The sequence below is a fragment of the Anopheles funestus genome, chromosome 2RL (assembly GCF_943734845.2).
Source record: "Anopheles funestus chromosome 2RL, idAnoFuneDA-416_04, whole genome shotgun sequence".
Taxonomy (NCBI): Eukaryota; Metazoa; Arthropoda; class Insecta; order Diptera; family Culicidae; genus Anopheles; species Anopheles funestus.
In genome coordinates this window covers 96,725,493-96,746,574 of record NC_064598.1, presented here as the reverse complement: position 1 = coordinate 96,746,574, position 21,082 = coordinate 96,725,493, and the positions used below count along the sequence as shown (strand labels likewise).

The 21,082-nt window shown below is 44.1% G+C and overlaps 3 protein-coding genes across 8 annotated transcripts in view; 1 reads left to right on the top strand and 2 right to left on the bottom strand.

Annotated features, from left to right (window-relative positions):
• Positions 1–10,615, bottom strand: part of LOC125763379 (rap1 GTPase-activating protein 1) — a 156,808-nt gene extending 146,193 nt beyond the window's left edge. For 3 of the 5 annotated variants that reach the window (XM_049426493.1, XM_049426497.1, XM_049426498.1), the window contains exon 1: positions 9,996–10,615. The gene's annotated coding sequence lies outside the window, so the exon portion shown is untranslated. The remainder of the gene's footprint in view (positions 1–9,995) is intronic. The other 2 variants (XM_049426495.1, XM_049426494.1) reach the window with 2 other exon arrangements.
• A 3,335-nt stretch (positions 10,616–13,950) lies between these two features.
• On the bottom strand, positions 13,951–18,756 carry LOC125763421 (KIF-binding protein). Its single transcript, XM_049426613.1, has 3 exons — positions 17,341–18,756; positions 15,502–17,261; positions 13,951–15,259 (listed from the first exon to the last, which is right to left on the bottom strand). Exons 1-2 carry the CDS (start codon positions 18,636–18,638, stop codon positions 16,796–16,798), a joined length of 1,764 nt encoding a protein of 587 aa, XP_049282570.1. The 5' UTR covers positions 18,639–18,756; the 3' UTR covers positions 13,951–15,259; positions 15,502–16,795.
• Positions 18,757–18,997: 241 nt separating this feature from the next.
• Positions 18,998–20,851, top strand: LOC125763612 (cytochrome c-2). 2 transcript variants are annotated; one of them, XM_049426962.1, is made up of 2 exons: positions 18,998–19,131; positions 19,960–20,851. In XM_049426962.1, the coding sequence occupies exon 2, from the start codon at positions 19,979–19,981 to the stop codon at positions 20,303–20,305; it is 327 nt and encodes a 108-aa protein (XP_049282919.1). In that variant the 5' UTR covers positions 18,998–19,131; positions 19,960–19,978; the 3' UTR covers positions 20,306–20,851. The 2 variants fall into 2 exon arrangements, with proteins under 2 accessions (XP_049282919.1, XP_049282918.1); XM_049426961.1 differs by lacking the exon at positions 18,998–19,131 and adding an exon at positions 19,180–19,314.
• Positions 20,852–21,082: the final 231 nt, after the last annotated feature.

Sequence of the window (21,082 nt, the reverse complement as noted above, 5' to 3'; positions counted from 1 at the left end):
GTCAAGGTTTTTTTTTTTGTCCCGCCTTCTGTGATGCTGCGTATTTGGTTCTTTATTTTACTACTTTTTATGATCAAAGAACCGAATTTCCCAACAGTTATTTTTCCTCAGATTCACAGTAGACGAGAGGGAAAATTCAAGGAATTCAACTCCTAAAAACCATGTTTAATTTGGTAATTTACAGTTAGACAAGCACGCCGAAATCAATTCTCGGAAACTCTGGTCCTGAAGAAGGCATACGCACAACTTGTTCCTAAACGCATATCGTACTTCATTAGAATTAGTAAATTATGAAATGGGTATTTTTTTCTTTTGCTATAATTCCATTTTTTAAATACATTTTTTCTCTCTCTCTCTTTATCATCTCTGAAATCGTGCATATTTCTGCCGCCGTTTCCATTTAATCCGCTTCAAACGAAACGAAACATTGGAGTTCGGGGTTTCCAAACATGAAAACAACACGAGATGAGTTGAGAATGTTTGTTGTTGCCGTGTGTCCGTACCCGTACCTTAACGCGAACTTGACTGCCCAATCAGTCTGCTACCGACAGCGAATAACATTTCCTTTTACTCCTGCGTGAAAAGCTTCCGCTTCCGTTTTAATCCCAACGTTTTTTTTTGTTGCTGTTGCTGCCTCTTCTTTCTTCTTCGCTGCCACTGAGCTTATCATCTAAAAACAATTGCAAAACTCCAGCCACCTGTCAAGGATTTGCCGTTTGGTTCGTGTAGTGGAACCAGAGGCACCAACCAGTCGCGCTCTGCTTCCGGCCCGGTTCTTCCCGTTTCGGGTGCGGGTGCCCTACCTTTTGGTCTTACTTCTCGTCGGGATCTAATTTAAAATTAATTAAGCAATCCATCCACCATTTGTGTCTCTATCCCTTAGACCCTGTACCCTGTGTTTTGTTGGACGTGGGGTTTTTGATGCTGATCGGGCAAAGGTCACATCCTGTCGCAGTTCTCCCAAACGTTCACTACCTATACCCTGAGTGCCTTCAACTCCCTTCCCAACAAAAAACAAATATTCACATTAACGCCATTTCTGTGCAGGACACGACAGCGGGGGTTTTTGGGGTGGGTTAATTTTTCATAGGTTTTTGCGCAATGAATACGGCCTTGAGCTGCACCAAACGACATACCCAAAGACCCACAGAATGACGTGGACACTGCACACTTTGAGCGTACCAGCATTAGCAGCAACAGCAGACAGAGAGAAGCAAAAACCCGAACATCCCACCCCAAACAAATGGCAACATTACATTGTGGCCATTTGTTCGCGATGTCACTTGCGATGTTCTAACCGTCCGGTACGGGCGTAACCACACTATAGCACAATGATTACCATCGCTCGCCATTGGGGCCCCGGGAGTACGTACCGGAGAATTGCCCGATTCTCAAGCCCGCCCCGGCCAAGTACCAAGTCCGGCACACTCAACTAACGCAAATTACCGTTGATTTATGCTCCAATTGTCTAAACCGCAAATAAAACTTTTGCTACCGGATCTGAGTGGACCGATGAACCTAAGCAAAACACGCTTTATGATATTTTCTCACACATCAAGCTGTAAAAACTGATCCACAAGGAAGGAAAATGGCATACAGACAAAAAGAATATATGGACTAAAAATATGGACTTTGGAGTACTTTTCAAAACTCTCGGAATTCTTCAAATCTTCAACATTTTTAAGTTCTTTAAAAAAAGAGAACAATTCTACAAATCATTTATATATTTACCCAAAATCTAGACAAATCCGGCTTAACTTATTAAGCTACCGAGGGAACAAAAACAAAAGGTTGACTAATCGATTGACGATTCCTTTGCTCGATTTTACACCTCAGGCAACGATTTAAATCACTCCAAAAGCTATTAAAACGTGTCGTTGTGTGATTTAATGTTAATAGCGTACAAATTAAACAGCTACCCGGTCTGGTGACGGCCCATTAAACTATTAGTGCTGTTGCTCACACGCCATAAAACACGGCACAGTGGTGACATTTAAGAACGATATAGGAATCCTTGGAAGAAACCCTTTCCAATTTGGGTGTGTTGTTAGCGAACCTTCACGTTGCGGTACGTGTGAAAATTTTCACGCATTCCCGTAACTCAACTGTGACAACAAATACGGACTCACTCTGGTCAGCAGGAATCGATCAATGTAACGATCGCCCAGTCGGAAACTGACTACCATCATACACGGCCCCCCAAGGACGTCTTAGACCAGGGGCCTCCAAACTTTTTAGATGGCGGACCGCATTGAGTGGAATAGCCACAGCTGAGGGCCATTCTCGGGATCTCGGGATTGGAGACCCCTGTCTTAGACGATCGGATTGAAACTGCTAATAAACCCCTGCACAAATTAGACACACTGCACGATGGTGAAGTTGCCAACCGAGGAGTGTCAGTAGAATGCCATTATTTTCAATCATACAAACCACAGTTATTTCGAACATTGCGGACGGATTAATGATGTGCATTAGCCCTCCTTGTGCTTTTCCAATTTTTCTAATGGCATTAGGGGCACGAGTTGTCGGGGTTTGTGTGGGTGGTTCGAATTTTCTTGTGCTTTAGTTTTCGAAATCCTAATTACTTCTTGCCAATCACGCCCGGTGCTACTACAGCTGGAAGTGCCTCAAGAGGCAGAGAGGTCTGACGTACATTTCATCGACGAAACCAAAAAAACCGCGCAAAACCGAACCAAATTCATCCGTGGCCATCGTTTGAAATCGTGCCAGACCCCCAAAACCGACCTTACTCACAATGCTTTTGCGGCCCGATGTGTGAAGGTATTGCGTTCTTGTTTCTCTTTTTTTTTTTGTTGGTCTGCTGTGTTGCTGTGGCCCCATCCATTCCAACCCCGGCGGTTCCGTACCGTGTTTCTTTTTTGGCGTGCATGCAGAATAGCAACGGCAACCATATCGCGTACGGCTCGCGTACGTGCGTGCTGTTTTTAAGGTGAGCACCGTGCCCGAACGAGGGTCCAAGTTTAAAGCTTTACGCGTTTCGCGCGGCAACAAGTTGGTGAACCGTTTGCAGCATGGGGCTATATGCGTTTGCCGCGAGACTGTTAAAACTCAAACAAACCCAACGGTATGAAGACGTTACGAGTGTCGATGGAGTTGGAAACGGGATGATGGGGAGGCGTTGAGGAGCAGAAGCTTATAGACAGAAAAGCAACAAAAAGCGCATTAGCTGGAGGTGTTGGAAACTTTGGTGAAACTTTTGTTTATAATCATCTGCCTGCCCAGTGCCTACCATCCTACCAACAACAGACCTCCCCGCTCACCCCATATATTTCGTCTCGATAACCGAAAAAATGTACCTTCTCGCATTACAGTACGTTCGATAGATACGCCAAACTGTACAATCCTCTACAATTTCGATGTAATGCGGCTCATATATCGACATAAAAGGCACGAACTGGACTGCTGCGCCGGAGAGTGGTAAGAAAATAATTAAAAGTGATTATATATAAAACAATAGGCAATGCTAACGATACGCACAAATCAATTCATTTCCAAGCGCAATCAAAATAGCGGATAGTTGATGCTTGTTAGCGGGATGTCGAACACATTACGTTGGGGAATGCATGTTTTTCATCGGCTACACCGATCGTCTAAAGCCGCAACAGTGCTGAAGTGGTAAATTTCCTATAGAAAGCCATATGTCTGTCGAACAATTTCAATAGAAGTAGATTAAAATGGAGTAGATGGGCAATTTAGCAAACTCTCCAGTTGATATTCCAAATGCATCAAATGTCATGCAAAAACTGTCAGTTTTTTTTACAATATTTTTGATAAAATAGAATAAAAATAGGAGAAAATATCAGGAACTATTTACAGTGAAGATTACAAGTAAAAGTTTTTAGAAATAATTTTGAATTATAAAACATTGAATCACTAAGTAAAGATTGACGTTTGGAATATCAACTGACGCCCCTTGTCAAATCTACTGATCAAATTCGCAATTCATTTAAAATTCTAACTAGATGAATGGTTTTTTTTCCTCCAAATTAAATTGTGGGAACTGCACTTTGATGAAGATACCAAGAGCCCAGCCAAAATCGTATCTTTTAAATTGGTGCGAATACATATTGGTTCAATAAGACATTTCCCTAACCTTGCCAATAGCGTAAGGATCCTTTTACCCACAAATGCTATCAAGCGGTACGAGTTTTCCAAGAATTGTTCCGGAAAGTATTTCCCCGACGCAGGACCAGATATTAAAGCCCGAATGTTCTTTTCATTCTATCCGGTTCCAAGAAGAAGGACGCACACTTTCACCTTCCCTCTAGATCTTTTTTTTTGTGCAAGATTCGTTAACGACGTTAGCACGGTGCGAAAGCGAATGATGTAGCACACAAATTGAAAGTGAACTTTCAGTCAACCTGCCACCCCCGGGGTGCGCAACATCATCAGTTCCTAGGCCCCGAAATCGATCCGACACCTGGGCAAATGCCGGGGTAAAAACTAAATTGCGAACGACAATTTCTAGGTTATAATGCAGAAAAGCTACCGGGAACTAGTACGCCAACGGGAGCGCAGGAGCACCAGGACTTGGTTTAAAATTTCCAATCAATTTTTCCATCATGATGTTGTCGGTCTTTTTGTTTTCTTTTTTTTTGCTCATATCAGGTTTGTTTCATACCTTCCTGCAATATAAAGAAGCTTTATCTTCTTGCATCGGGGTTTTAATCATTCAAACTTACGGTACGTTTCTTCCTGATCTATCTGCGCACTAACTCACCAGAGTGCACAAGACACGTTCCATCCCATTGGTAGTCAAACAGCTTCATAAAACGCCTTCCTTTACTCGCTTTTCAATAACGGCTGACAGTGGTATTTCGTTGCAAATATTGTGCGTTTAATGAGTGTCTCGTCTCGGAGCACAAAACAACGCCCAACGTGAGGGAAAATGTAATGTTGTGCTTGCTCCTCTGTCTGCTTCCCACTCATCGAGTTGGGAAATGTGGGACAACAATTGTGGTAACGGGTGAGTTTGCTGACGAAAAGTGACACTACTATATGCAGGAAAGGAATGATACAAAAAAACTGGAGGAAAGCAGAAAAACGAGACTCGAGACCGATGAGTCGTTGCGTCCGTGTGCTTGGTCGAGTTGACAATGATGGAACGCAGCATGGGTCCAGGACGCAAAGTATGGAAAACAATCATGTTTACAAACAATTTAACACGCACCACATTTATGAAACTGCAAGATTCAACCGAACGGGGGAAAAAGCGGTCGTTGAAAGCTCTCCGGAGGAAAGTTGCGTTCGTCTGGCGTCGTCCCAGAATTGTCATCTCGTACTTATGAATAGCCAAAATGCAGTTTTATGCTTCTCTTCCTACAGATGCAACCCGGACACATTCACTTGTCATTCCAACCTCTCTACCCTCTTCTAGTTGTGCTGTGTTGAATGGTTCAATTCAGTGCGTCATTCAAAACCCTCGCCTGGAAGTTTCGTATGGAACTCGCCTGGAAGATAATAAACCTTCAGCCATAATGCAGACACCATGAAGATATTCCGGAAGGCATCCTTGCGTTCCCTTTTATATTCCCCAAGAGTGTACGAATGCCAACGCATTACATCGAATATCTGTGTCTTCGGCTGCTGACTTTTATTAAACAAACACCGATAGATACTGGCAGCGCATTCATTCCTCAATCGTTCGCTCGTGCAATGGAGCATATGCGATGGAACGGAAGGGATGGCATAAAAAAAAGTTGGGTCCCATCTTCATAAACTCCAACACGAAATGATGGGTTTATGCTAAAAGGCCATACGATCCGTTACCGGAAATGAAATCGTCAAATTCTTCTTTCGCTTTTGGCTTGGTTCGTCTTTCTCCACCCCGTTCGTATCGATGACAGAAGGATGTTCAAGCAGACAACGAACGGTTTTCTATCGCTTCCGAGAGCATCTGACGATTCCCTATCGCAAGGGTCATGTGTATTGATGTTGTGCAGAGTGCACTGCTTGACTTGTTGACATGAAAGGGGGCAAAAACTAGGCGTTTCAATTTCGAAACCGTTTACTACAGAAAAAACCCCCAGAAAAAAGGGACAAAAATATCAGTTCCAAAACATGACAGCAAACAGTGCTCGATGGTGGATGACCGTTTATTACATCAGGAAAAGGAATCACCCTTGTGTAATCGCACCGAAGCGACAAAACCCAATCAGTGATCGTAAAACAATAATCTCACAAAATAAGAAAACAAAAAAATATCACGCTCCACTGGTTTGTCTTCAAAATTATGTAAAAGCCCAAGGAGAAAGAAACAGACTCGATCCTTAGTCGGGTGCGATTGATGATGGGTAAGGAAAGTTGCAGCAAATGCAGTGCAACAAACCTAACGACGGCCAATTGTGCAACTGTGGACGACAATTTGCAGTGAGGGCGTTGAATTGTTTATCTCCCAATAAATGACCAGCAAAACCAATTCAGAACAGACGAGAGACAGAAGTAGGAGATCGGTTGGGAAGAAGCACTTCGGGAGATGATACTATCGCCTCCGTTCAATTCCGTTTTTTCGAGCAAGAAAGCACATCAAAAAGTGTCTTATGGTAGCTTCCCAATCGCTTATCATGAAACATGAGTCGTTGTAAAACAACAGCAGAAGAGAAAACAAAAATGATCGACAAGAAGGCGCGTCCTGAATCGTTCGTAAATTGGCTTATAAATAAAGCTATTCTTCAAGGATTTTTCTTATTGATTTACTATACTCACTCTCAATCGTTTAATAAAGCCCTTCAATACTCGCATTAAGCAGTGCCTTAAAAACACTTAATAAATCCGCAAAAGAAGTCCATTACGCGCACTCGCCCCCCACCACAGCTCAAGCTGGCCACGTTTTAATTGCTTATCAAGTTTGCCCTTTTTGCACGAGAACTTCTTACTGACCTTCCAACGCGGTGGCGCGTGCCTCCCCTATATCAAGGAACGAAATCCCTTTTCGTTCCCGCGAAACGTGAAGCTCCAAACGAAACATCAAAAGTGGCATAACTGGCTCGTTTCTGTTTTTTTTTCTTCTCTCTACCATCAGCTAGGCACTTTTCATTTCATTTTTTAATGACCTGTACGAAATGAGGAAACTCTTGACGACTTCTTCGGTCACAGTATCGCCTGCCCTTCCGACATGGGACGTGCTCGTTAGCGCGTTCCACCGAATGGACAAATTTCGCACGCAATCGTTATTTCATTTACTTTAAAGAAACGATTTTTCCTTGAATGTTTTTACCATTTTTTTTGTTGGATCTCTGCACACCCCGAGGAACGCAATAGAACTCGTCCATTTCTTCTGAATGGTGGTAGCAAACGGTATAACCACAACAGCAAAAAATCATGTCTACATTTTTCAACAACTTGACAGCCTAGACCTCGCTCACTAACGAATCGTCGCAAGTGTTAAATTGAAGAAGAAAAAAGACCGTTTGCCTGCCTTCTGGAAACCATATGGTACTACGGACGACTATTTTGACTGCGTCTCTCCAATGTAAATGTGTTCATTCGCATAAATTAATATCCGAACGGAATCGAAATCTGAAATATGCTCCAAACTGACGAACTGTTTTTTTCTATGTCGTGCGCGTTTACTTCCTACCAAAAACAACTGTAGACGAATAAAAAAACAAACAAACAATCCGGCCAAGCCGACTTGGCCGGGTTTTTCATCTACTACTTCACACGGGGCATGCTATCAATGTCAATAGCCTATACCATCCCCTACCGTTCGGGCGCTTTCCAACTGCTTGGAATTAATTTTTGACACTTGACTGCACCAGAGCCCCCGAGCGCCATCGTTTCATGCAAATTGACTTGGTAAGTGAGTGGTAGCACTTTCAACTGCAACGTGACGAGCGGTTTTCGACCGCTAGCTTCAAGTGGAAGTGTCCGATTGAAGTGAAAGGACTTGAAGGAAATAGCATCACACTTTGTCGTGTCATATCTTTTTGCCGCAGTTTTGACCCTTCTGGAAAGGGGGTTTTCTGTTTATCGGCCAACGTTCCAAGTGTCATCTTCTAAATAGCTCAAGCTCAAGTGTACGGAAGTGGGACACATTTTTGGGGAGAACACACCGAACCGAAATCTTCAACCTACAAGATGGAGAAAGAAAAGACAATCCTAATAAAACATGATACTTTATCGCTTCCGACGACTACCGAACCGCATTTGGGAGTGTTTGTCCGACCCGGGGGTCATCTATGTGGGGACAACTTCATCTACTTACACCACCAATTTCATCGATACAGACTATTGCCGACAACGGGGCAGATGGTTCGAAAAATGTGTCAAATATCGAACTGACCCCAATGTTTTTTTTGTAAGGGACGTCCGTTTCGCTTTTCACGGCTGAAAACGAAACTGCGGGAGAGATCTAAAAAAAACGAAGTACTTCCCACCGGTGCCATTTAAAAACGCCAAATCAAACAACGGTTCCCGGTTAGCGTCCGTCATGAATTCTGCGTCGAAAGCGAACCGGAATGAATTTGCTTTTAGCGCTAATCAATTATTCACAATCGACCGCTTAAATCACGCCCGGCCAGCCTCGAAAACGGTAACGGCTTGTCCGTTCCGTTTGCTGGTGACGATACACGCAACTTCCGCTATTCCACGGTTCAGTGGAAATTTCAACGCGGGTTCCACAACCGGCAGCATCCCTGGCACGGGATCCCGCGTTCTTTCTTCCCATCCTCGGTGCTGTGTTTCACACGGTTGATAACAGAGCAAGCCATTTGAATGCCACGCGTCATCAAGTTGCCAGTGAGTTTGCTCTGTTCGAACCGCCCTTATACTCTTGCCTATCGCGGGTACATTGGATTAACGGGTTATCATCATCTTTGGCCGGGCTTTCGCGGCTATGCGTATCATCATCGCGCATCGCTTCCGCTGCCGGTTGATCCGATTCAAGCAGGGCTCTCCCGCCGGACCAGGGGTTCCATTGGCTCCCCCCCCAATACGTTCGAACCAGTGAGAGTGAGCAGTCTTTCCTTTTTGGGGCGTGTTTCAAAGAAATTTCATCTCGCACAGACCCTAAGCGGACGGCCCAAAATCCAATTCCGATGGCTACAAAACACGGAAGACGGAAGAAAGATTATTGATTTTTGAAGGCAATTTAATTATATCTCTTCATTTTTGTAGTCGTCGGGTCTTGTTTTTGGACATTTTTGGTCATCACGCTGCAAACATGCTCATCCGTACGGGAAATGGGGTTCACCGGGAACACGGGATGTAGCCGAGATGAAGAAGCCCTGCACCCGCTGTTTCTTCCGTTCCATTCCCAAAGCCCAATCAGCTTCATCCGATTTCATCGTCGCTGATTAAATAATTATCGCTCGAATTTTGGACCAGCATCACACACACACACGTCAAACAGGAATTGTCAGCTGGAGACAAATAATCGGATCTTCTTCGAATGATACTTGACAGAAAAACGGCCTACTTTTGCCAATTCGCTCTAACCAAGCTGTTTTGCGCACGTAGTCACATCTGTTTGGTGTAATCTTGCACATATTTAACACCTCAAGGCAGTAAAGCAAGTGTGGCAAATGTTTTGGGTTCTTTTACCTTCGGATCTGTAGACGAGCTGTCACCACCCTTTAGGACAACAGGGGTCAGCCCTGAAACTGAACCACCGAAAAACGTGCTGATTGAAGCTGGAACTGCTGTAAGCTGCCGCAGTCTGCTGGGAAAGCAAAAACCCTTTTTGGACACTCCGAGGTCACTGTCACCGGTTACACACACACACGCTGCACTAGTTGCTGTTGCGACCACGAGACGCACGACGGCAAGACTGGCCCGTGTTGGGTCCGTCCTTCGGCACGGTGGTTCCGGAACGCACTGACAGCATCAACACCTTACGAGATCCCTGAGCTGAGCTGACACCCCCTTAAAGCTGGGAGATAATACGGCCGAGAGATTCTTTTCGCAAGGTAAGTACCGACTGATAAAACTTAGCAGCACGAGTGTAAACGCATACCAGCGTGCATTTCACTTACACTTTCCCGCGGGAGACACGCTTGCAAAAAACACTCATTGTGTCACACTTGCCCCCCATATATTAGACCATGGAACGGATGTTTTTTTTTCTTTCGTTGCGTAGCACACACATACACACACGCACACGCGCGCCGTGTTACACGATTGGTTTGTGCGGTTTGGAAAGATCAGCGCACACACTTGGTTTGCTTCTGGTCTGATAGCTGGGTAACGCACAAGGGTAACGCACTGAAGGCAAGAACAAAAGCTACATGAGAGATTGCTCGCTTAGTACAAGGATGCGGCAACCAACTGTTGCCTTCTACTTTACTTGATTAGCTATATTGCAGTGCACTTTCACACTCACTCGTACGCACGTTGCCACACACTACTTGCATATTATCTTTTGCTTTGCACTTAGTATTTTTTTGTTAGCAAAATTGAGATGTTTTGTTTCGTTTTTTCCTTCTTCTGCACATTAGCACTAAAGCACCACCGTATCACGGCCGTCGTGATAGTGAAGACGTCGCCGACGGAAAGCAGCAGCCTTTCGCGCCAAGACCCTTGGCAAAGCAACGTGCTCACTCCTACGCTATTGTTTAGAAAATGTGCGTGAATTTTGCTCTCCGGATTGCTTGACACGCTGTGATTTCTCCGCTTTCCAGTGGTCGGCAAGCTGTTTCGTTCCGTGTCCACGAATGAGTATTTTTCCTTTTTAAATAAAATAAGAACGCTTTTTCAATTCGACTAGAGTCACGTTTTCCTTATCAATAAAAATGGTAGAATGTGTTTAATAATTTCTTAACAAAAGTATTTATGTATCTACAGCGTATAATTACTGAAGTATGATACCTCATCAGCATTTTCAAACAAACCTAAACATAAACCATTTGTTTTATTTTGTTTCTAAACTGCACTACATGACTCTTTCCGGATTTTACAGTAAATTAAAAACATTTCCCACTTTTCGTTACCAGTTTGACAACCACTGCGTTAGTGAGCTCGTACGCACAAGTGTTGCCACGGGAGGTCTCTCTCACTCTCGCAACAAATTATAGTCGGTGTAAAACCGCTGCCTTCTCGCTCTCACACGTACGAGCGCTTGTTGCTTTGCAGTGAATTCCTTCGCTCAGCTGAGAGTCGTGTTTTCTTTCGCTGCACTTTCGTCGGTTGCATGCATCGAATACGAGCAGCCCCACCAACATGCCGGAGCGTGCTTGTATGTGTGCGTGAGCCACTGTACGTGTGCTACAAAATATGCTCTCTTTGGCAGATCTTTCGCTCCACTCTCTGGAACTCCACTTGGGAATGAGGGGGGTCAAATTCAAAATAAACATAACCTAAAACGTGGTATGGCTTCCACAGCCGTTACCAGCAAGTTAATAACATTGAATAAACTAGTAAATTTAAAACAATATTTTATTTATACTCTTAAGAGTTATTATATTGCTTTAATTCAGTTGTATTTTATGTTTTAATTTACAAAATCATTTTTAAATTTTTAGCTTTTTGGGTATTAAATTTAAAAAACTAAATCGACATTTTGAAAAGAGGATTTCCTTTATTGAATAGTATATTTTCAAACCACAAAAATATTGCAAATCTTCTAAACAAATAAATTTCACTCATACGTGGAAAATACGAATGAATCGAGATTTGAACTCAGTTCCAATGTGTTATTAGTTCGTTCCTTACTTTCTACACTATTCGACAGGTTAGACAAACTAATGATAAAAAAACATAAAACATTCTCACTATTCCAACTGCATTCCATCCATCTCAGATGAAAACATCTTAATGCTCTTACGATTAATGTCTCTATTACCTAAAGAACTCATGCCATCTCCAGATGGATCATTAGCCGAACGAATGTATTTCGTTCCAAACCTACCCAACACGTGTCTGGTTAGTTTCGGAGTATCTAATCGCCCAAAAAACAAACTATCCTTTGCGATCTACTGCACTCAGCAAGCAAGATGCAGTCTTGTTACGCGACAGATTCCAGCACGTGTACGTTCCTCCCGTAGCGTACTATTTAGCATAATTCCCATGCGTCTTTTTGTCTTCTGTCTTATGCTTGCGAAACTGGAGACGTTACTCGTGCGCTTGATAAGTGGTGTATGAAATATTGATGTTTCTGCATGAGAATCTACCCCCTTCTTTTTGGTAATTCTTTTGTAGCTTGCCTGCCTAGGAAGCGTGCTAAACCCAAATAAAATCGCACCATATGGTATGATGGTTACGATCGTCAGGGGCGTACATGGGACAAGAAGACAAGCTGCTCGTGGGTATCCGTGGTCGCGATCCCGCGATTAAGTGTGTGTTTTTATGCAACCAAATTGCCATCCTATTGCCACCCTCGGTGAAGGGGGGTGGGTCGGACGATAACGATGATCCGCGATGCGCATTTGGAAAGTGTGATGCGAACTGTGTGTGATCGGTCCATCACCGCAAAACAGCTATCAGCTGCTCATGGGGCGCACGGGGGTTTTTGGCCAAAAACGGTTAATGAAGCGATCGGTGCCAGTTAATTACCTTTCGCTCTCGTTGTGGTGTCGACGAACGGAAATGATGCACGCGATCATTTGGACGAAACTGGACGACGGTTTGGGGGGTGGAGAACCAGCGGTGGATTATTACATACCTACAGGCAGCATCCTTAACGAGCTTCGGTCAGCTTAACCGGAGTCGGAAGTGGGAAACAAGACACATTAGCACATTGTGCATTTTATTAAGCGGTGTTAAGCAATCTCCCATTGAATATACAGCTGGGTGTCTCATAGTTTTCCATTATCTCTTTTTTTCCTACCACTGGGACAATCGAAAACATATTAGAAATCCATATATGCAACATAAACACTCACAAATCTTCCCTTTTTCGGCGTTTGTACAATTTGTTGAACAGCGTCGTGTGAACTTATGGTGACAGAAAGCAAGAAAAAAAATCTCCCCAAAAAACATACAAACGGTTGGCTTCAATCATCATTCATTTCCGCATTTCCGCTTGAACAGGACCACAGCACGAATTTTAATTGAGTAAGGAAGAAGACAAAAAAAACACAAAAAAGGCCTTAGAAAATTCGAAACGAGTCTAACCGAAACAAAAAAAAAACCTTATGACATCTTTCATCAAATTATGATTTTCCGATGAACTGGAAAGCATTTTTTTCTTCCTCGTTTTTTGTGTGACATGTTTGGGTATTTCACGGGTTTTTCATTCCCTTTTTCCACCCCGGTCATACGGTGTACTTTCATATGTGTGATCAAAATATTTTCGTACACCATTGCTCGATCATCCCTTGTCATTTATGAAGCTATCCACCCCTTAAAGACTGCCACGCGGTTAGTTTTTTTTATCACGCACCGATCGATCCAGACCTCTACCTGTGGAAGAGAAACAAGAAGGAAAAAAAATGAAGGAACACATACACGCGTATCTATCCGGAAGCGAGCGATAATGAAAACTGGGACAACGAGATAAACATCTGTCACACACTTTCCCGTGCGCCACGGGCACGGCACATCAGCGGCACGGCATTATTGTTTCGTACGCACGATTTATGTTGCCATCACACACGCACACACACACATGGCGACGTAACCGGCATTTATGCTACAGCAATATACCGACGGCCATCTATATGGAGCTACACAAATAAAACGCACTGAACAATGATCCAAATGTTGGCCACGAAGAAAGGGCAGGAATGGCACATAAATACAACATAAATCATAACTCACATAAACTACCGGTGATCAAACCCTTGTGCGATTAAGGGCACGCGGCCCATTTCGAAATTGGCAAAGAAATTGTTGTAAATTCACGTAACCCAATAGAATTTTCTCATCTTACGAATCCTGGTCACGGCACCAGGAGTAGCGCGCGAATACACACATATTTAAGGGACGCGTGTCTGAAGTTCATCATCATCCCGTCCAAGGAATTCATCATGAGGAATGATACGAAGGAAACCATTTTATTAATATTTTTCAAACACGCATTTTAGTTTTGCTTTATTTCGATAAGAAGATCTTTCAAAGGGAGGAATTGCTTTTTGTTGTTGTTGTCATAACAATGTATTAAATTCTCAAACATGGTGTCATATTGGCGCTTTATAATTAGCTGCAGCTTTTTTTTTGTTAAAGGGAAACATTCACCGAATACTAAAAGTGTTGCGAGTTTCTGTTTTCCATTCCTTTTGTTTTTCTTTTTTTTTTGTTTTGCTTTCTTACTACGAAGGAATTTATATAAACACTTGCAGTGCTTTTATCTGTACTATTATATTACTTTTTGCATGATATTTTTTATATATTAATAGCATCTTTTTATCCTTTTTTTCCCTATTTGGTTAGGTTACACAGCATTTTAGTTGTTTTTTTTCTTCTCTCTCTTTTGTTAACCAGCCTCTAATGGTGATAATGGCGCAATCGGATAGCATTCATACCGCACAGCCATATTTTACGGTATGTTTCATATGTTTTTTTTTTTTGTTTTTGTTTCGAATGATAATGATTAGTAGATAGTGCCTTTTGCGCGTTTTGCCGTTCCTCGGTGACCGGCGCAACCCTTAATTGGTTCCGAGGGCCGGCCCTGATTGACTTAAATTAGTTCCGTACGCAAACACGAAACGCGCAACGCAAAACGAAACACTCCGGCTCGTGACACGTGTTTGGCGCAAGGGTGTAAGTGGCTCGGTGCGTTCCGTTTTTAGCAAAACACATCCGGTCTAGTTCGGGGCAGTAATCGTGTCTAAAAGGTAGTTGGCAATGTGGCCCTCTAGCTCCATCTCACAGTGATCAGTTGAAAAGGAGAACGAAAACAATACACTTCTTTCCCAAAATTGAACGCGGCGTAATAGAGGGAAGAGACCACGTGGAGCAGTAGTTGGATTTTTTCCCGCCTACAACTTAACAGCCCTGCTTGATCATAAGGTTGGCAAAACGGAACACCTTCAACCAGCTGAAACAACCGTAAAATCCTCTCTCCCGGATGGACTGTACGGTGGCGGATACGACCGCCTGCACACCGGAACCACCCCCGGCACCGTCGACCGACGATGGTGATGTGTCCGTGCTCGTATCATTACCACCGGCACCTCCCTGCTGATGTTTCGGTGTGGCCGCATTGCTGTCGGTGGTTTTGTCCGCGGATATTTTTGGCGATGTCATGCTGATTAGCCGCTCCGGTAGCTTCCGATGTCCTTTATGTCCCTTTTGCCGTTCGCTTATGTAAGCTTCAACACCGCTGACAGGCACGCAAGGACACTGGCAGTTCCCGGTTTCCCTATTTCCGGGGGGAAAGAAATACAAAATAGGGGGGAATAATAATCAATATTTTTATGCTGTTTTTTCTTGCGTTTTTGTGTGAGGTTTAGTTCAAGGACGTCGGGTAATACTGTTGCGCAAAGAAAAGCGTTGAAAAATTGAAATCTTTTTTGAAGTACACTCTTACACTCAGGGCAACAGTATGCGATACACCGTCTGTCGCGTCCGGAAGGTCACTGATTGACCAAGCATAAAACGTACCTGTTATGTTACTGCTCACAAAACTCCCCACAAAAAAGGACGATGTTGTGTTATGTTGTTGATGGCGCTAATCTTCCACTTCCACCTCACTTATGTAACCGAACACGAATGCCGCTAGGCGACGGTCCGCTATCACGTTTCGATAAGACTCGATAATTGGCCCGTGTGCAGCAGATAGATCCAAGCTTTTTTGTTCACTTTCCGATAGAAACTAGCAATGAAAAGGTGCGGAAAAACGCAAAACTTTCCCAAAAACGTTGCGATGATGTTTTTCTTGTTGAATACGTCCGACAGACTGACGCGATAGAAAACGCGACCAAGCGATCCAACAAACAGAGAGCACCGAAACCGAGCGTCGAGCGTTAAGAACAAACGATACAAACCGCGCTGAGAACTGGACGGGGGCCCTCGACTAGGTACAAGACTAGGCGAACGCAAGATACGAGCGAGTGAGCGCGAGAGCGAACGTGTGCCCTTAGAACTGGGGCAATTACGCGTTCCGAGTACGCGCTCCGTAAGGCGCACAAGAAAGTGAGAGAGGTCAAGGTTCCAACTACGGGTACTTGGGTACCCGCCGTCCACCATCAACATTGGCCCGATTGCGTTAGTCTCTCGCGTTAGCAGCAGCAATAACAAACAAACAAACAGAAAATCCTCCCCCAAAAAACAGCAGGATAATCGTGAAAACAACCCCACTCGGATGGCTCGGATGTGCATTACGGCGGAATTAACGCCATGTGCGCGCTTGCGTATCACGTGCTAAACCGTCCTCCGGGCGTTTCGCGGGCAGCGGACAATATACGGTGCTGCCGGAGATGATGATGTAAGAGCGAGTATGGCACAGAGAGCCGATCTCTCACTGCAAACAAGTGTTCTATAAATAAGTTACTAAATTCCAGCTGATCTCCAAACAAAAAAACGAAGAAATGCTGCTGCAACCGCGTGATAATTGATGATGGCTAACTGTAGTACGTTTATTCAATTGCAGTGTATCTTGCTTGCCATTCTCTAGCGACAGCTCAATTAAGGTCAATCGGAGAGATTGCCAAAAAAGGGGATAAAACAGATTCTAGAGTTGCCTCCTACCGCGGCAATACCTAAATGGCTAAATATCATTTTGTGTCTGTATAATAATTTAACGCTTGTCACGCAATACCCTTACAATACGTCGTTAATATGTTGTCAGTTTTAGTACGCTATTCTTTTCTAAAGAAACACATCAGCCTTAATCACAATATGGAAAGCTCCAGACTAGCCAGGAATAGATGAATAAGTTAAATCGACTTCTTCCCATTTATCCTTCCGTAATTTCCGTCTTTAGTTTTTCAATCTTTAGTGGTAGCAACGTTATAATTTCCTTGCAAACACCCAGCTCCTGAACAAACAGTACCCTCATCCGTTCGTCCCGGCAGCACTCAACAAAGCGATTGTAGTAGAACAGACTGTTTTCGGTGTTTTTCAGCTTCAACCGCTTGTCCGGTGTGATTGTACGGTAGTACAGCCGGCCGATGTGAAAGTAAGCGTATAGAATTGGTTGCATCTCATCTTCGCCAATGTTGTCCGGCAGTTCGAGCGTTTCCATGTCGATTTTGTACGATTCAATGAACTTTTTAAAGTTTCTTATGCTCTTCTCGCACAGATGGTTAATTTTGTTCAGCGCGTGCGGTGTAGGGTGATCCTTCGATTGCATATCGTCCAGCTGGCCCAGCTTCACGTTCAGCATGTTGGAGTAGGTCAGTCCCAGTTCGTACCATGCTTCCCTGGAAAGAAAACCAAAAAAAAGCATAAAGGACATTTCATAAACTCTTCCTTTCGGTCGTGGCATTATGCGATATGTACCTGCAAATCGTTTGGTAGTAAGTTGCGTTCAATATTTCAACAATCTCTTCCAGCTGATCCGCACCGCGTTTGTACAGCTTGCACTGATTGCCATCATCCTCCTCGAAGAATGCCAAAAACTTGTACAGCGAGGCAACGTCCTGCAAGATTTTCGCGTACTGTGAAGCTTCCGTTTCCTTCGTGTAGTATTCTTTCGCTTTGTTAAGCCACGAAAGAGAGTTTAGCATCACGAGCTTCGCATCGTCAAAAGTCAGACAGAACTCATCCGTTACCTGGCCTTCGTATGCGGCCAGATCGAGCCCACGGAATCGGTTCACCTTTTTTACCGGCGTTAGCAGTGGCTTGCTTGTGCCATCCTCATTCGGTTCATCGTCCGCGCTTAGACGCTCCTTCGAGGTGGCAAGAATGTGCAGTCCGTACTTTGCCCAACAGCGTCCAACGTCCGCCATGCGGTAGCGAAGCGTTTCCTCCTTTTCTGCCCGTTCCGTTGGATTCGCTATCTTTTCCACCACCTCCGTTTCGTAGCGATTCAGCATGAACGTGCTGGCGGCCAGTAGATGCCTTGCTTGGGAGAGATGATTTTGTGGAAAGTAAAACTGGGACAGTGTGACCGCATTCAGTGCCCAGTCGACGTGCTCATACTCGTTGTACTCTAGCTGGCGCTGTAGTGTCATGTGGCAGTACTGTGCCGAGTCGGTCAAGTTATCCAGAAAGCCAAACACTTGCGCCAAATAGTACAGCGTTAGTGTGTGATTCGATTCAAGCAGCTTCAAACCTTTTCCTTTCTCCACTTCCTCCTTCGTGCCGAACAAATCGGCCATCGTGAGCGGTTCACGTTCCAGCTCTTTCGTTTCAAAATATACATCCTTAGCCTGCTCGAGATACTGTTTCGATTCGGCAAAGTTCGACTGATTGCATGCCATTATGCCGAGTTGGTTGAGTATTTCGATGCGCACATTTATAGCCGGTTCCTTTTCGTGCTCGTTTTCGATCAGTTCGAGCGCCTCCTTCAGCAGCACCTCACCGCGTGGTTCCTCCACGAAGATGGTGATCTTGGCAATATCCTTCAGGATGTTGGCATGAATGCAACGTACGGTTGTGGCCACATCACTTTCCGCGTCGAGCGCCTCGGATAGGGTTTTCACCTTTCGCAGCGCACTGTTTAGGATGTCACGGGCGATGTAATGCGATCGGAACGGTTCCGTTGGGGGATCATTTTTACTTTCCTCATCGATGTACCGATGCGCCTTTTCGTACTCTTCCCTGATGTCGGAAAGATTCTCCTTTGTAACTTTCATTGTTGAGGAATGGATTGATTCAGCACGGCAGAGAAAATTGTGAATTTGCAGCGAAAAGTAACAAACATTGATTTTGTTGTGAATTTTTTTTTGACAGCTCTCGTGCACAGTGGTTGCTGGGATTTGGACATTGTACAGTTGTACTAAAAATTTGGAAGGGGTCCTTTTTTCTATTAGCTTTTTTATTAAAGTCCTGTATAAAGAACAAAAAATTAAAGAAACAATAGAAACCATGAATCGATTTTACTTTACCATGTACAGCATTTAATTTCAGTTTCAGCGACATGTATACACAGCTTCATACGTGAACGATTATTAGCTGTCAATAGAAATGGCCTACGAGCGTTCCCTGCGTGCTCCTAATCATTTGTGCACTGTCAAATCTTTCCTCGTGCCATTTCGCTTTTGTTCTTTTTCAAAATCTCGTGGCGATTGCACGCGTTTGCCCCTCGCTTGGGTGGAAAATTTTCCTTGCCGAACCGCGCGTTTTTTCGTAAGTATCTGTGAATTTGGGCGTATTTTTAGAATTTCCACTGATCGGCAAACCAAAGAAAGCAAGAAAGGCGATTGTTTTGATGCGGTCTAGTGAGTTTTATTGCGGGTTGTGCTGTGCTGCGGGCGAACCAAAGGCAATCATTAGTAATCGAGCCACGGTGGTTAGCGTTTTCAAGCACAGGTACAGCTGGTTGAATGTATTCCGGAACGGGTATAGCATTGGCTAGGAACAGTTTCGCGCCGTGGCCAACTTCGGATCGAGTGCAGTGATTGCAAGACTATTTCATTTATTTTCACTGTGGTGACCTAGTTTTGGGTGCAGGTGGTTTTTCGCTATGATTGAAAGAGGATTTTTTTTCGCCAACTTACGTAATGCGCGCGTTGCGAGGGGATTTTTTCGAAGAAATCCCTGTGTCAATGTGATGTGAACTTGGTCGGAAATTGCCAGTACGAGGGTGCAGATAACGTAAATCGTTAAGTCCTTGAAATTACTTGTCGCCATGGCGACAAGGATGTTGGTCGGGGTAAAGAATATAGAACCACAATTACATCACACGTGAAAGGTCATTACGTCACGTTGATTAAAAGGGTCGAAATGCGCGCGCGGACCAAAGGGGGTGGGTGACCTTGGTACGAGAAGGTCTCGGGAAGGAATTAGCGCTCCGGCATCTCGGAAGCTATATGATAACGAACTTGGTAAACCTTTCGATAATCACCTGATTATCGTCTTGGTGAAATGTTCCTGCAGTTGCATAATGTGTGGCAATGTTCACGTGGTCCGATTGCATTTAGTTATTGTGTTTTGCTTGCTCGTTTCTCCCCACAGTTAAACCTTTCGATCAACAATGGGTGTCCCAGCTGGTGATGTTGAGAAGGGCAAGAAGCTGTTCGTTCAGCGATGCGCCCAGTGCCACACCGTAGAGGCAGGCGGTAAGCACAAGGTTGGCCCGAACCTACACGGACTGTTCGGTCGCAAGACTGGCCAGGCTGCTGGATTCAGCTACACCGACGCCAACAAGGCTAAGGGAATCACCTGGAACGAGGACACGCTGTTCGAGTATCTGGAAAACCCGAAGAAGTACATCCCCGGCACGAAGATGGTGTTCGCGGGTCTGAAGAAGCCGGCGGAACGTGGCGATCTGATCGCTTACCTGAAGTCTGCTACCAAGTAAATGGGCTCCACCGGGGTGTACTGTACGACGGGTATCGGTGTCCTAGATTCAGCCAAAACACTGCTACAGATAGAAAAGCACACAGACACAAACTCTACAGCGAATGGCTGTAAAACCGCAAGATTGAATATTTGGCCATCAGAACCGCGAATACAAAAAGACAGAGAAATAGTAATAACATGGTCGAGGCGTTACAGCAGCATCCTTCGGCGCGAAGGCTCCACACCCCCACGATTAGGACAATGTCTATGTAAATCTATTTAATTTAATTTATGCTAGAATTAAAATAGTCTGACAAATTCGTTTTAATCGATATCCGGGAGACTATGTATCGATACAGAGATTGTGCTAGGTTGGACGCGCTTCAATTGAACATTTCATAGATCCTTCAGTTCTATTGGGATCGGTGCGTGGTGGTGCGGTTCATTTAGATGGATCCGTTTTAGTTCAATTCAGAAATCGAACGTGTAGTATTATCACTATCAAAGAGGAATGTCTTTAACCCAACGGCTAAGGTGTGACGCTGAATAAAAACACGGAAACCAAGCTTAAGGAGTAATTGAATGTTATTTGGAACGAAAGCGGTAGATGGAATGATGTAAATTGATTGCAATAGATCAATAGAACAGAAAGATTTTAATCTTGATATTCTGAACATAGAAGGACAAATAACGTGCACGGATAATCGAGAACTGTGAATCAATTTTCTCTTCCACCACCCTGTGTTAGAATGTTGATCCGATTCAGATTATCGTTCGATAAAACTATTATTTGAGA